The 14,081-nt window shown below is 30.8% G+C and overlaps 1 protein-coding gene across 7 annotated transcripts in view; it reads left to right on the forward strand.

Annotated features, from left to right (window-relative positions):
* LOC130897457 (serine/threonine-protein kinase ULK2) overlaps positions 1 to 12,544 on the forward strand; it is a 90,401-nt gene extending 77,857 nt beyond the window's left edge. For all 7 annotated transcript variants that reach the window (XM_057806325.1, XM_057806323.1, XM_057806326.1 and 4 more), the window contains one exon: positions 2 to 12,544. In XM_057806325.1, coding sequence (XP_057662308.1) covers positions 2 to 75 — 74 coding nt within the window. In that variant the 3' untranslated portion in view covers positions 76 to 12,544. The remainder of the gene's footprint in view (position 1) is intronic.
* The last annotated feature ends 1,537 nt before the right edge of the window (positions 12,545 to 14,081 follow it).

A 14,081-nucleotide genomic window follows, 5' to 3' on the forward strand; every position in this document is an offset into this window, starting at 1 on the left:
GACAAAGACGCCGTTGAGAGACGCCTTCAGGTACTCCAACAACAAGGCTATATTTATGCTACAGATCTCAGCTAGAGACGGTATCGTCTATTCAAACGTATCATATTTTACTCATAATGTATGGTATAATTCATATGTTTCGCTTTGACTAAATATTTTATGTTCGTTATTTTTAATATATAAATGAATATAGGAATGATAAAGCGTCTATCATTGCAAAATCATATTGAGGAGTAACACCACTGTAGAGCCCGGTTTTTGAACATCATTTTTGAATTTTTTTTTAAAAAACTTTATTTTAGATGCAACATCCAATTAGATGACTTTATTTGGACATAATTTGAAGTAATTAAATTAATTTTTACAGAGCGTCCAAAAACAAAAGGCCGTCAATACAGAAGCTATAAGCATTCCACTACCACTAACTTTTCGTTGTAGCTATTATCTGAAACATAAAAGTCAAGTTTTTCTTACTGTTTGAACTAAAAGCAAGAAAAGTACGTAGGGGTTTCCACCAATTTTAAATTTCAACAAATTGGCGAAAGTTTGAAAAGATAATTTATTTTCGTATAAAAAAATTGTGAAAAATCTGTCATAAAACAAAAAGTTTTTAATTTATTAATAAAATCCTACGTAGTTCCTTAGAAAATGATGTCAAAGTTTCAAATCAATCGGATCAAAATTGGCTGAAAAATTATGGTGGTAGTGTTAAAAAATGTGATTTCGAGTAAAATGCGTTTCCAGTTTGAAAACGGGACGACAAGCGTGATGCAACGTTCAAACTAACGCTACACCGAGGGTGCTCAAATACTTTTAAAAGCGGGCCAAAATGAAATTTTCAAAATGTCTCCTGGGCCAGAGGACTACATCGCGTACACAGTGCACACGCGAATGTTTTGAGTGGAGTTTCTCTGTCCAAGAAATTTTTTTGACAAAAACACTATCATTTTAAAGCATTTGAACAGAAAAACTTGTCAGTTAGTAAAAGATAATAGTAATAATAAATTATCTTACTTAGGTGTATATGCGAAAAAATTGTGTCTAGTAAAATATGTCACGTAATTTTTAAAGAATTATGATCCATTATATTAAGTTAATCGTTATTAAATAAATCAGTTAATGAAAGATTTTATTTTGATGTTTATTTATTTCTTAACAATACAAATTGTTTTATTTTGGTCATACATAGTTATAACATTTTGTAAATATAATAGTAAATAGAATTATAAAAAGAAAAAGCAAACATTAAACGTTAAAATATATTAGTTTTAGTTAATGCAAAACGTGAAATCTCGAATGCTCATTCGATATTATTTCTTTGAAAATTGTATCTAAATCATTTGTTGCAATTTTTAATACCGAGTGTAGATTTTCAAGTCAAGTCAATTAGTTCTAATGGAATTTCAATAGGAGCTTCTTGCACGTCAAAATTGAAAGATTGACTAATTAATCATAAAGGTTTTTCAATAGCTTTGAGATCTTAAAATCTTTTTGGAATCCAGAATGCAAGTCTTCTGTTATTACACTATATCTAAGAAAATAGTTATTTTCGTCGTGTTCCTAACGAAGGGGAATGATTTAGTAATTTCTTATATAAGTTTTTGGCAAATAAAGTGAGTTTTATCAAAAATGCTTTGACGTTTGAGTGCATATTGAAAGCGAACTGATTTTATAGATTTATATTTTGTTCATAAAAATATTTCACAATATCTACTGAAAACGAGAAATCGTTTAGCTATGCCATGCAATTCAGTGAAATCATGTAATTTTTTTTATCGACAAGAAGGATACTATTTCATCACGTTAATATTGAAACCTGTTCAAAACTTAACCGATGCTAAGCCATCGCACTTCAGTGTAGTAAGGAATTTAGTAAAAGTCATTTTCAATTTCTTTCAAAAATTCAACAACTGTCGATGATTTAAAGCACGTCCCCGGATAAAACTCATAATAGTAATGAAGTGATTCAATTCCAATACACTTCTTGATGAAAAATGTAAAAATAATATATCCTGTTTTGGTTGCAATTCTTTTACTTTGTCGCTGATTCGTTTTAGTAAACCCACATTTGTCCCTAATAAACTAGGACAGCCATCCTTAGTGATGCTATTTTGTTCAAAGTTAAATTTACTTTAACTAAACACTCTTCAACAGCAATAAAGAAGTCTTCAGCGGGAGTTGTACTTTTAATTGGATGTACACTAAGAAGTTCCTTGCTAATTTGACATTTCTTGTTAATACCTCGGATAAATATTAATGATTGAATTGTGTGAGTAATATTGCAGGACTCGTCTAAAGCCAGAGAACAATATGTAAAATCGGAAATTTTAGCTCTTAGCTGGTCAAGTAAATTTTCCGCAATATTTTCGATCCATCGTACTATTATTCTTCTCGGAAGGCTTACATTTTCAAAAATATGTTTCTTTTCGGGACAACATATCTCCGACACTTGTATCATGCATTTTTTAACAAATTGTGCTTAATTAAAAGGTTTGCAGAACTTTTTGTGTTCAATAGCATTTGTGGTAGATTTCTCGATATTACTTTGTTTGGTAAACACATTTTGTTGCTTAATCAAGTTTTTTGTAATGTTTTCTGCTACACTTTGAAGTTCTTTTAAAGAAAGTGATCCATATTTTGGATGTTTTGATTTAAAATGCCTGTTTAAATTGAATTCCTTGAAAACGGCAATTGTTTCCTGGCAAACTAAACAAATTGCTTTTTTATCAATGTTTGTAAAAAGGTATTTTACCGACCATGTTTCATTGAAATGTCTGCATTCCAAATCAACTTTTCTTTTTTTAGATTGACTCATTTTACAAAGTCCTACAAATAAATAATTTAATTATTGCAATCAATAAAATAAAAACAATGTTTTAAAATTTTACCAACAAAAAGTTATCTTTCCCAATTTATTATTATATTTGCAAAATAACAAATATTAGTCTCAAAAGAAATGACGATTATGCGACTAGTGCTAAATCAAAATAAACAGGATTGCACGTTCAATTCTATGTAGTAAGCCGACTATCCACTTTTTGAGAGTATGTACGTTGCAAACATTAAAAAAGGGATATGGTTACAGCTGTTCAAATTATAATACTCTCTATTATTTATATATTTAATTTTTTATATGTACACTACGCCACCCCTGCGCTACACTAATACACTATCACAGAAACAGTTTATAATCTCACTGGTGCCTCCCTTAGATATGTACTATTTACTAGTAGAAATAATCTCTACAGTGGGATATCTAGTGTCTGATGCTCATAACTCACTCAAATTTTAGAAAAAGAAATTGACTTTTTGAAATTCTTACAGTAGTGTTACCCCTAAAACAGAAAACAACTTCTTTTCAAAATTTATCCACTACATAATCCATTGTATTGTGAAAATTTTTTATTCAAAGTATAGTTATTAAATTTGAAATAGATGATTTAATTCGTCATATTTTTATGTAAACGAATAATCCTAGAATATTAATAAGTAGGAAATCAAATTATATCTGTGAAAATTTTGTTTCTTTGTGTAATAAGACATTGTCCTTTCTCTATTCCTTAAAATTTAAAGTAGTGACATGTAAACTTATAAACCATTTATGTATAAAATAGTTATTTGGAATGCTGGTTCATGGAACAAATAAATGTACAGGAATGTATGGTTACAATTGACACATATTATATCAGATAAAAATAGGTATTTTTGAAATTATTTAAAAGTAATAAATTCAAGTAAACTTTAAATAACCAAAATCTAAAACAATTTATCACTACGGCAAAAGTACTACGATAAATTCATTTAATAATGTTTTAATTATATTCTCTACATCACCTGCATTCCAGAAGATTTTCATTTGATTTTGATATAACTTATTATAACTTATTTTTCAAGATTTTAATTTCATTACTTCTATAAAAAAGGGGTAGTAGTTATTCTTACATGGACTCTACTGGAACAATATCTTCATTACCATAACTGAAAAAGAAAGAAATATAATCTCAATGTCATACAGATTTTTTTTTCTTTTAAATGCAATCTCAACGTATTTTATGTATGACTTCTTTACTCAGTTACCGATGACAATTTGGGTACGTCTTCCTACTCTATCAGGTGTGGATCCTGATATTCTATATTGCTTTACATTCAGCAAATATGTAGATTCTTATCCACAAAATTTGATTTGCTTAAACTTTAGGTGCAGATTTGCTCTTGAATTCTTCCGATCTCGTCTGGTTATAGTTTCCCAGTTTATATCAACTCTACTATGATCATGCAGTAGTCCATATTATTACAATGTACCCTGACACCGAAAGCAGAGTAATTATATTATCTCTACCTACCTCATTAAAGATGCCTAAATTTCCGCTTAATAGGGGTTTTCAGAATGGTTTCTGGCGCAGCGCTGGTTTTTGTAGGTCTCTTTTTGCTGTTTCTTTAAGTGTCCAGTACTTCTATAGCATGTGGACACATACTTTTTTCAATGATTAATAAACTAATTAACTGATTTTCGGAGAAGGTGGAATTATATTTATTTATCTTCAACACAACTTCAATTACGAAACAAAGACAAAAAAATAAAATAATAATAGTCAAAATCGAAGTCACACACTTCTTGTTGGCGCCGTTCTCTCGTCCCCTCTTCACAACGGTGGTCGGCTTATTGAGACTTGAAAGACTTTGTTTTCAAACCATGTGCAAACTATTTAATATATAGGACAATTGGGAATTCTTGTAATATATAACAAGTGGAGATTGCATCTCCCACCCTTAGATATAGGAGGAGATCTCACTAAGTCAGGGTAGTCGTAAAGACTAGAGGATGTAACCAGTCTTAGTTCGATCGTTACAAACATACATCAATAAACAAATTACAAACTAAATACAGTCCTCATCATTTTAAAAAATTGGTCCTTCGAATACAAGCAATAGTAATAGTGTTTTCGAACCTGCTCCTTTCTGTTATGAATTTCCTCATCTATACTTTTTCGCGAATTTCTATTTCTAACTGTGTCTTATTCTTTACCATTACTATATGCAACGGCATTAGTTTTATTATTTCTTGTTATACAGGATAGCCTTTGAGTTTTTCTTATTTTTTCAAAGTTTTAGTTTTAATAGGATATTTTTGTTTGTTTCCAAATCATATATAAAAATGGTGTATCTGGAATGTTGTATAATGATTTTGCAAGCATAATTAGTATTACTATATTTTATGAATTTTTAGGGATTTAACATATTTCAAACAATATTATCTCATTTAATACAGAGATAAAATAATTAACTTGTGTTTATTGCTTTTACAGAAATTACATTAATTTTATAAAACTTGTATGTGTAACTAATGTAAATAGGTTGTGAATAAACGTTTGGTTGTAATTAAAAATTGTCCAGTTGATGATGTCTTGTATTTATAATTATTGGCTGTATCACGATTACTATTAATTTAATTGGATAGTATAAAGAAAATATATGTTTTTTGAAGGTCATAGGGAAGATAGTCCACTTTTTGTTAAATCTAATTAGTGATTGTTTTCGGGTTACAAATAAAGGTCTTATGGGGTCTATTCTGTAACTTTTTTGGTTAAAAATAATCAATAATAGTTATATTTAACCACAGTGTATAACCATAGTTCGTATTCTATAATCAAAACCTAGTGGTACAAGCACCAAACAGCCGTTATAGTATTATTTATATCGATAAGGTGTGAGGATATAGGGCAATCCAGAACCATGACCTGCGCAACACTAATATGGCCGCTGGACAACAAACAACGTGTTCAATGCTATTGTGACCACTGGGTTTACCAATAATTTGGCCGTACCAGAAATAATGTGCTTGGAGCATACTTACTTGTATATGTAGATTTTTTTCTTTTATATTGTTCGTCTCGAAAAGAGGTGACGGTGAAAAATAAATGTTCTAATGTATATAATCTTCAGGTTTAATTTCCACATTTATCTTTTAGAAACCAAGCACGTGTAATGAATAGAAATTCCAAATTTGTAAAACTTTTTAATCTAAATAAGGGTGCCGCTCATTTTCTTTTATACAAAATATTTTGCTACATACCCATGAAGGTATAAGAATTACATGTATTCCCACATATTTAAAAGTTTTATGGACACTGAACTTCTTGGAACCTGGATGGTATCAAATGGATACAGGAACAATGTTTCACTTCCCCATGAGCCAACCGTCTGTAATGCTATAACGTTTTATTAAATGGGTGGGTAAGATTCATCATCCATTATATTCCGCAGGTCCATATTACAACAGTAAGGGTTTTACAAAGTAAATGTTCAGATAATTGCAAATGCTGAGTTAAAAATAATCAATAATTCATAATTGATAATAAACAAATGTCAAGCATAAATGTACATTTAGAACAAGTGTATTTGCAAGGAAATTTTCCGCGAATGCTCAGAATGAAGATTTAATACGCATTTAAACGAATCAGAGTTACCATAGAACATGTTAATGGAATTCTAAAAGGTAGATTTAGATGCTTGTGTAAAAATCACTGAATTATACTCCCATAAAAGCTAGCAAATTGGTTAACTCTTATGCTGTTCTACAAAATATGGCTTTGCATTTCAACGCTGTCCTTCTTGATGAAGAAATGATTGTTGAAGAGAAATTTATTGTACACGATGGTGATCGAGATAATAATTTTTATATACAAAATACAAGAAAACGTGATATAATATGTAATGAGAATTATACTTGATAATTAATAGAAAAATTTCTTCCTTTATAATTTAATTTAATTATTATCTTAAATTTACTCTTACTTCATTTTTTTTGTAACGTAATATTGCTCTGTAGAGGGAAGTATATCGGTCGGGAAATAAAAACCTATAAATACTATTACAATCATTTTTACATCACTTCTTATATTTCACACATTTTTTTCTTAAACCTTTTAGTTTAATGTTAATTTAATTTTGACTGCATAAATTAAGCTTTAATCCCTCTCAATTTTTTTTGTACAGTTGATATTCTGTAGCTTCCTTTGGAGGGTAAACCATATCTACATGTTCTTCAACATCGTTTTTTTCCTTATTATTCACAAACAAAACTAAAGAATTATTGTGTTTATACCTATAAGTTTGGTTACGAATTTTAATTTGTCAGGTGGCGGGATGGTTTTTGTTCGTAGAACACAGAACTATTGCATTTTCAAGGATTTTGTAACGTTGCCAATCTTGTACCTAATTTGGGTACATAGATATAATATATCGTTAAAAATTGGGAGTTAAAACTGAACAATGCAGAATACTCATCCGGTTAAATTTTATATCGATCTAGTTATAAATATATTAATAACCCAATGACTACAAATAACCGAAAAGTTACAGGACAGACTCCTTTATGTAGTTTTCAGGACCTAAACAGTTATCTTTTTTACTAGGTATGTGAACAGAATAAGATTCTCAATTATATTTGTTTTTTAACAACCTCTATTTTATTTGCAATCTGTAAAATTTACAAAGAGCCGATGGTTAATAGCAATATATAAGTTGTCTACTAGGATAATTGCCCAGGGGTAATTTACATTCACTCAAAAAAAATATGGTTTGATTGAGGCATAATTACAAAACAAATCACTATGAAACTAAAATCTGTCAGTAAAATCACACAGAAGATATCTTCTAAGCTTTCGCTGGCTGAAAGGTCTCATTAAAGGTTGAACCAATGTGTTAGGATAGGTTTCAATGCGGTGAGAATATTTCTGGCATAAGGGAAATATTTCTTCTTTAAATGACTTTATTTCAAGGTCACAAGCAATAATGTTGTTAGGTACATACCATGGAACATCTACAATAATTCTGAATACTTTTGACTGAAATCTTTCTAGAATTGCTATATTTGAGTTGGATGCAGTGCCCCGTAGTTGAATACCATAACTTCGGATGGATTTTAGTGTGACTTTGTATATTAGCAACTTGTTATTGATTGTTATCGGGAAGATAGTTCACATTATCTTTTTCATTATGTGAGCAGAATTAGAATGTCAGTTATATAAGCCCCAAAGTAGTTTTTACACAGGAAACTGCTTGAGATTGTGTACTATAACTCACATCACCTTAAGTAAAAATATATTTTTTTCAATATAGACTATTCATGTATATAAATTAAATTGTCATCAATCAGAGTTTCTACCATTGATTGTCAACATTTTTTTAAATGTGCAATAACATACCAGTAACATATCATTAAATTATTGATGAAAAAAAAACAATTTATGTTCAACAAAAGATAAAATTATCGATTTGTTGAATACATCACTTGTTATAATGCATCTTTATGGGTATCTTGATAATCAACTGGGCATTTTTTACGAATACTTGGTTTAACTAGATATAAAGGTAATGATGAAAATTGGCATTAATATTTTTGTCGTGTTCCATTTATCCTATTCAAGCTAAGTTATTAGAGGGTTGTGGCAACAAAGTAATTTCGGTTGTGTAGTATAAAATAAAAAATGATTCCGTGCTCATAAAATTTCTGGTCCTTATCAGCAAAAACGAACCAGGTTCGATTGAAAGTCATCATCATTTGTGAAAATTTGACCCTTCAAAGCATTCTACCGAATTCAAAACAAATGGTAATCAGTTGGTGTCAGATCAGGGCTCTATGGGGGTGTGGCATCACTTTCCAGCCAAACTCCAACAGTTTCTCACGAGTTGCCAAAGTTGTGTGAAGCCGTGCATTATCATGGTGGAATACTAAACCTTTCCGATTTGACAATACTGGTCGTTTTTCTTTGATTGCTTCATCCAGATTTATTCATTGTTGACATTAAACATCAGGATAATCGAGTGGTTCCTTGGAAGCATCTCCAAAAACGCAACAACTTTGTAATCCCACCAAACTGACAGCGTGAGTTTTTTTCATCAACAGTAATGATTCTTTTCAAGAAAGGGTTGGTTTCATTTCGGTTAAGGTGCATATCGCAAATGTTGATTCCTTGTGTTAAATCGTGAGATACCCACATATCATGCTTCTTAACTAGCCCAAGACATTTTAAGTGTTTTTTAATTGTTTTGTGCGATACTTGTAGCAACCTCTCAAACAGTTATATGACGATTCTCTTCAATTATCACTTTGATTCAGTGATTATCAACTTCAGTAGGCCGACCAGGACGTTGTTCATATTTGAGGAAAAAATTTCTCGAACGGAATTGTTTATACCAATTCTGAGACGTGCGCTCTGTTTACCAATCAACACCATAAACTTCACTTATTTCTTTGTGAGCAGCAGCAGCTTTCTTTCCTTTGAGGAAAAATGTTCGTTTCTGCACTTCATTTAAAATTAACTCACAACCAATAGCTTTAATAAAAATCACGCACTACTTGCTGCTAAAGCTACGTCAATGTGACCAGTATCACGTGACAAACGGCAAAGTACAGCACTAACATAAGTTATTGAAAAAATACAGCAACGCTCTCTATCAGTAAAAAGCGAAAGTACTTAGTTGCCAACCTTTTATCTTTTTATTAACTTTGAAGGATGACTAATATGACAACTGCCCAACATAAAGTAGTGTTTACCGTGTTAGTTATTTTATGTGCATGTAATTTCACCATTTTATCATTTTACTGTGAAACTTTGTCTCAGGCTAAAATGATGAGATTAACATGTTTCAACAGGGCAATCACTTAACTCCTCAATTTCGTTATGGTCATTATCGTTTGTTTAAATATGGAAAATAGTGAAAATTAATTATAAAAAAACAATTTTTAACCGAAACGTTACAGTATAGAAGTTTTGGGTTAATTGAAGGTCTGCTTAAAATGCCTACCCAAATTGTAATTCATGGCAGGTTATAACTACTACTTTTACAAGCATCTATTGGAGTCATTCGAAAAGCTTTGAACTCTTATTTTGAGTAGATTTATTATGTTATAGATTAGTTAGAAGTATCTATACTTATCAACCAATATAAATATTTAATTGAAAAACTGATCAACTATGGGAATAAATAAAAAATATATAATTTTATTAGGAGTAAATAAGAAAATTAACAAATACGTAGTTTTTGAAAACTCAATAAAGATCAGATCAAGCACGTTCATGTTAAAGAAAATAACGTTTGAAAATAAAATAAATATATTCCACAAATACGCTCCGAAATCATCACATGGCTCTGTCTCATCGACACTATTGTTAGTACTACGGGTAGTTCCCATCATCAGTAAGACTAATGCCGCTCAATAGCTTTCTGACATCAGCTTTCCTAAGGTCACTAACCTGATTAATTGCTGACTTCTATGTCATGACCAGAGTATGTGGTGTGGACTTAGCAAATCACTGTCTGCTCTTTTTTCTGATACGTTAAGACCCGAGCTTCGGGACGAATTTCTTTAAAGACCTTTTCCAAAAAGTAGATAAGAGCTGTCATCGTATATAAAAAGGAAAACAAATCACAAAACATGTGGTGAAGAATTTGTCTGGACAGACATGCTTCATTCAAATAATGCATATGTCCGCATAGTTATCAAGTTTTGAAAAAACGCAAAAATTTGGCTACGCTATAGATCGTGTAGTTGTCGCGTTTCCATCAATCTGACACTACCAGCTGGTCGGGCATTTTTATATAGAATCCATGTATAACTCAATTTTCGCATAAATCTTTTCGAGTTTTTAAAAAATGCTCCTCAATTGATATATGAGATTGATAAAGTGTAAAATAGCAGTAATCGGTTTAGTAAGACGATAACTCGGTATTCGAAACTCGAGTCAGACAGTGTGATTGTGGGTGTTGGTGTAGCGATAGTGTAAACAGTGTATTCAGTATGAATATCACCAACCAACGGTTCTAAAAATTTTAACTTAGGAGTAATCGGTGATATCCATTTAAAAATTGAAAGGAAAGATAAAAATATAAAAATGAGCCTATAGGCAAACTGGTATAGGGGATTTATAAATTTTTTCTATAGTAAATTTAACAAAAATAAGACATCTATGATCATAGTGAACAAATAATAGCATACCTCTAATATCTTGATGTCCTACTGAAATGAATATTTGTTATAAGCAAATAAATCTGAATTGTAAATCAATCAAGGAAAATATGTGTCACCAAAAACAATTTCAGCAATCAAGTAATGAAGAATAATGAAGTTTATTTATGACACTGAATATAATGAATTCGAAGAGAAGACTCACTCACTACAGAACTGTCAATCGGTTTTGACGCATGCGTGCTTTTGTATGCTTCTTAATAGCTATATCAACATATTAAGATGTTCTCATGGAATAGGCGCCGTTTGGGGTTGTAAATCTTAACTACTACTTTGACATCTCAAATAATGGAAAACAGATAGTTCATTATTGGAGGAAAATTTAAGGTTATTTTTTAGTTAGAGTAATATAGTAATAGTCGACTGCTTTTCATCAGGTAGATGGGATAACTTTTCAGATTGGTTTTCTGGTGATTGAAAATATTATTGCTTTGGATCTCATCGACGTATTTCAAGTGATTTCAAACAAGGAAAATGTGGGTTGATCACATTAATACTCAAAGAAACGATTTTTGTGGGTTTCCTTAATTGACGATGACCACCTCTTTTATTATTTTTTAATGAGAAACAATACATTCGTTCGCGACTAAATTTCAACAAACGGGATCGACCCGCATTTCACACTTGTTCAGACGAAGACGGACAAACGATACAGACCCACATTGGGCAGTGCGATAAGTTTGAGTGAATTCGAATGAATTTGAGTTCACAGCTTTCTGTTACCTATGGACAAGAAGTTTACTAAAATAATATTTAGACAAATCGTCAATTAACAGTGTTTTGATGACAATGAATTAATTATAGACTTCTAAAAATACCGTTTTTTGAATATCCATTATTTTTTGTTGAAATATGCTCAATAAATATATTTTAGACTTAGCTGAACAATTTTTCAAAAATTCCAGTTATATATACACAATATGAATTTAGCACATCTTTAAATAATTATGCTATAGCCTTATTGTACATTTTAAATTGAAATTTTTTGAAACCATGAGAGGTTTTCAAAAATCTCAACTTTTTTTGTTTATCACAATGAATGCAGATTATAAATTTATGCCAATTTTTAAACTTAATTTGATTATAATGTGGATCTTGGACTTGGTAACAACTATTTGATAAAATTCTGTGTAAATACTAATTTTCTATATTGTCATCTCTACATTCATTTATCCACTATTCCATTAATCACACACATTTAACCAAACCTGTCTCTTCCAGAATGCATCTTTCAAAGAAAAATCATCTCTGGAAGAACTTCCACCACCACTACACAATCACGTCTGATGGGGTAGTTAGTCTTTTTTGTTGCTTACTCTCTGTATAATATAGCAGAAAACTTGATTACGCCTGGAATGCCAAGAACCATGTTATATGATTAATTTGACAATGTTTAATCGTTTCTTAAAAGAATAAGTGGCTGTTCGTGTTGTATTAAGTGTATACAGTGATATTAAAATTATTTGTAGTCATGTTTATTCGGTTTAATTTAATAAATATAATAATAGAGAACAGTTGTTTTATTCAATATGCAGGGATAAGTTTGATGAATGCTTTACTGCATGAGAGACCCAAAATTTTACATGTTTAGTTCATAGAATAAAATGCCAAAATGGTCATTTTGGAACGGCTTTTTAAGATCTCAAATATATAAATCATATCAATAAAATCATGCTCTCACAGCTAGATTTACCATTTTACGCTCCTTGGTTCAATAATTTCCCCGCCCCCTAATAAGGTTAAAGTAACTCTCCTAAAAAATTATTTCAGCTCTATACGTTAATTTCTCCACGATGCAATTTTATCATTGCAAGTTTTTTGAGGAATTTACTTCTGGGTCCAACGAAATGTCTTAAAATACAGCAATTTCTTTCGTATTGGCTCAATCGATAAATAAAAGTGCATGATGGAACAACAGGCAGTTCGAAAACGTCTATTATGTATCGAGCAGCTTTATACAATCTCCCTGAATCACAACAAACTCTCCAAACCATCCTGCATTGTCGCAGAGCAGAAATTTGTTACTTTTCTATGGTGGTCCTCATTAAAAGATTAAAATCGTGGATTTAATTACTAAATCAAATATTGCCTTATGATATCCCATCCCATTTCCATGTTCTTGGACAAAATGAAGACACTGCTTTCAATGATCTTTGCTTAAAAGTAACTTCGACTTCTGCCAATCTTCTCTAATGCGTTCGGAAAAATCGGTCTGGATTAAATTTTCAAGATTTACGAGTATATGTATATAAATTCCGAATTTCCGAAAACTCGGACAATACGCAAACTATATCAGAATTGGACAGTCAGACGAGCAATTACGAACATATGGTGCATTCCGTACGCAATCACGTCACGACCACGCTAAGTGGAATAGATTTAAAGCGTTGCGTTTTGAGCTTTGAGGTAAATAATGTCAGATGGCAAAACAGAGAAAAGACCTCTGAGAGGTCTTGTTACAATTTGTAAATTATTGAATTTTTTAGTGAAGAATTTAATTAATTTACATTAAAATCAAATTGTCTTCTGCGTGTATAAATATGCGCTTGTTAATCAGTGAGTAGTCAGTAAATAATTGTAATCATAGTAAACGGATCGGAATAGTAAATTTTCAGCATGTGATCTGGAATAACGGGCGACAGAAGTAGAGCAGATAATATATAAGTTATAGAGTATTAAAAAATATATCTGATATTTCAGAAATTTTGGCTCATATTTTTAATCTATATATAAAAAATCGATAGAGCCTAAAGCTCTTGAAAACGTTAATATAATAAAACACAATAATTCACAAAGCAAATGATAAAAGCATTATTTCAAATTACAAATGAAACCAAAAGTGAAAATCGTAAAATCACTACAGACGTACCACAAGGTACTGTCTTAGAACATTTTCTATTTGTATTATACATCAACGAACTATGTAACTTGCTAGAACTATGCTCGGGCATTGGAATGCAGGATTACAATGTAATTGACTGGTTTAAAATAAAATAGTCACGTTACCTTCCCGGCTGGAGACTCTTCCTCGGGAAGTGGTATTCAGTCT

This window comes from Diorhabda carinulata, chromosome 8, assembly GCF_026250575.1.
Source record: "Diorhabda carinulata isolate Delta chromosome 8, icDioCari1.1, whole genome shotgun sequence".
Classification (NCBI taxonomy): domain Eukaryota; kingdom Metazoa; phylum Arthropoda; class Insecta; order Coleoptera; family Chrysomelidae; genus Diorhabda; species Diorhabda carinulata.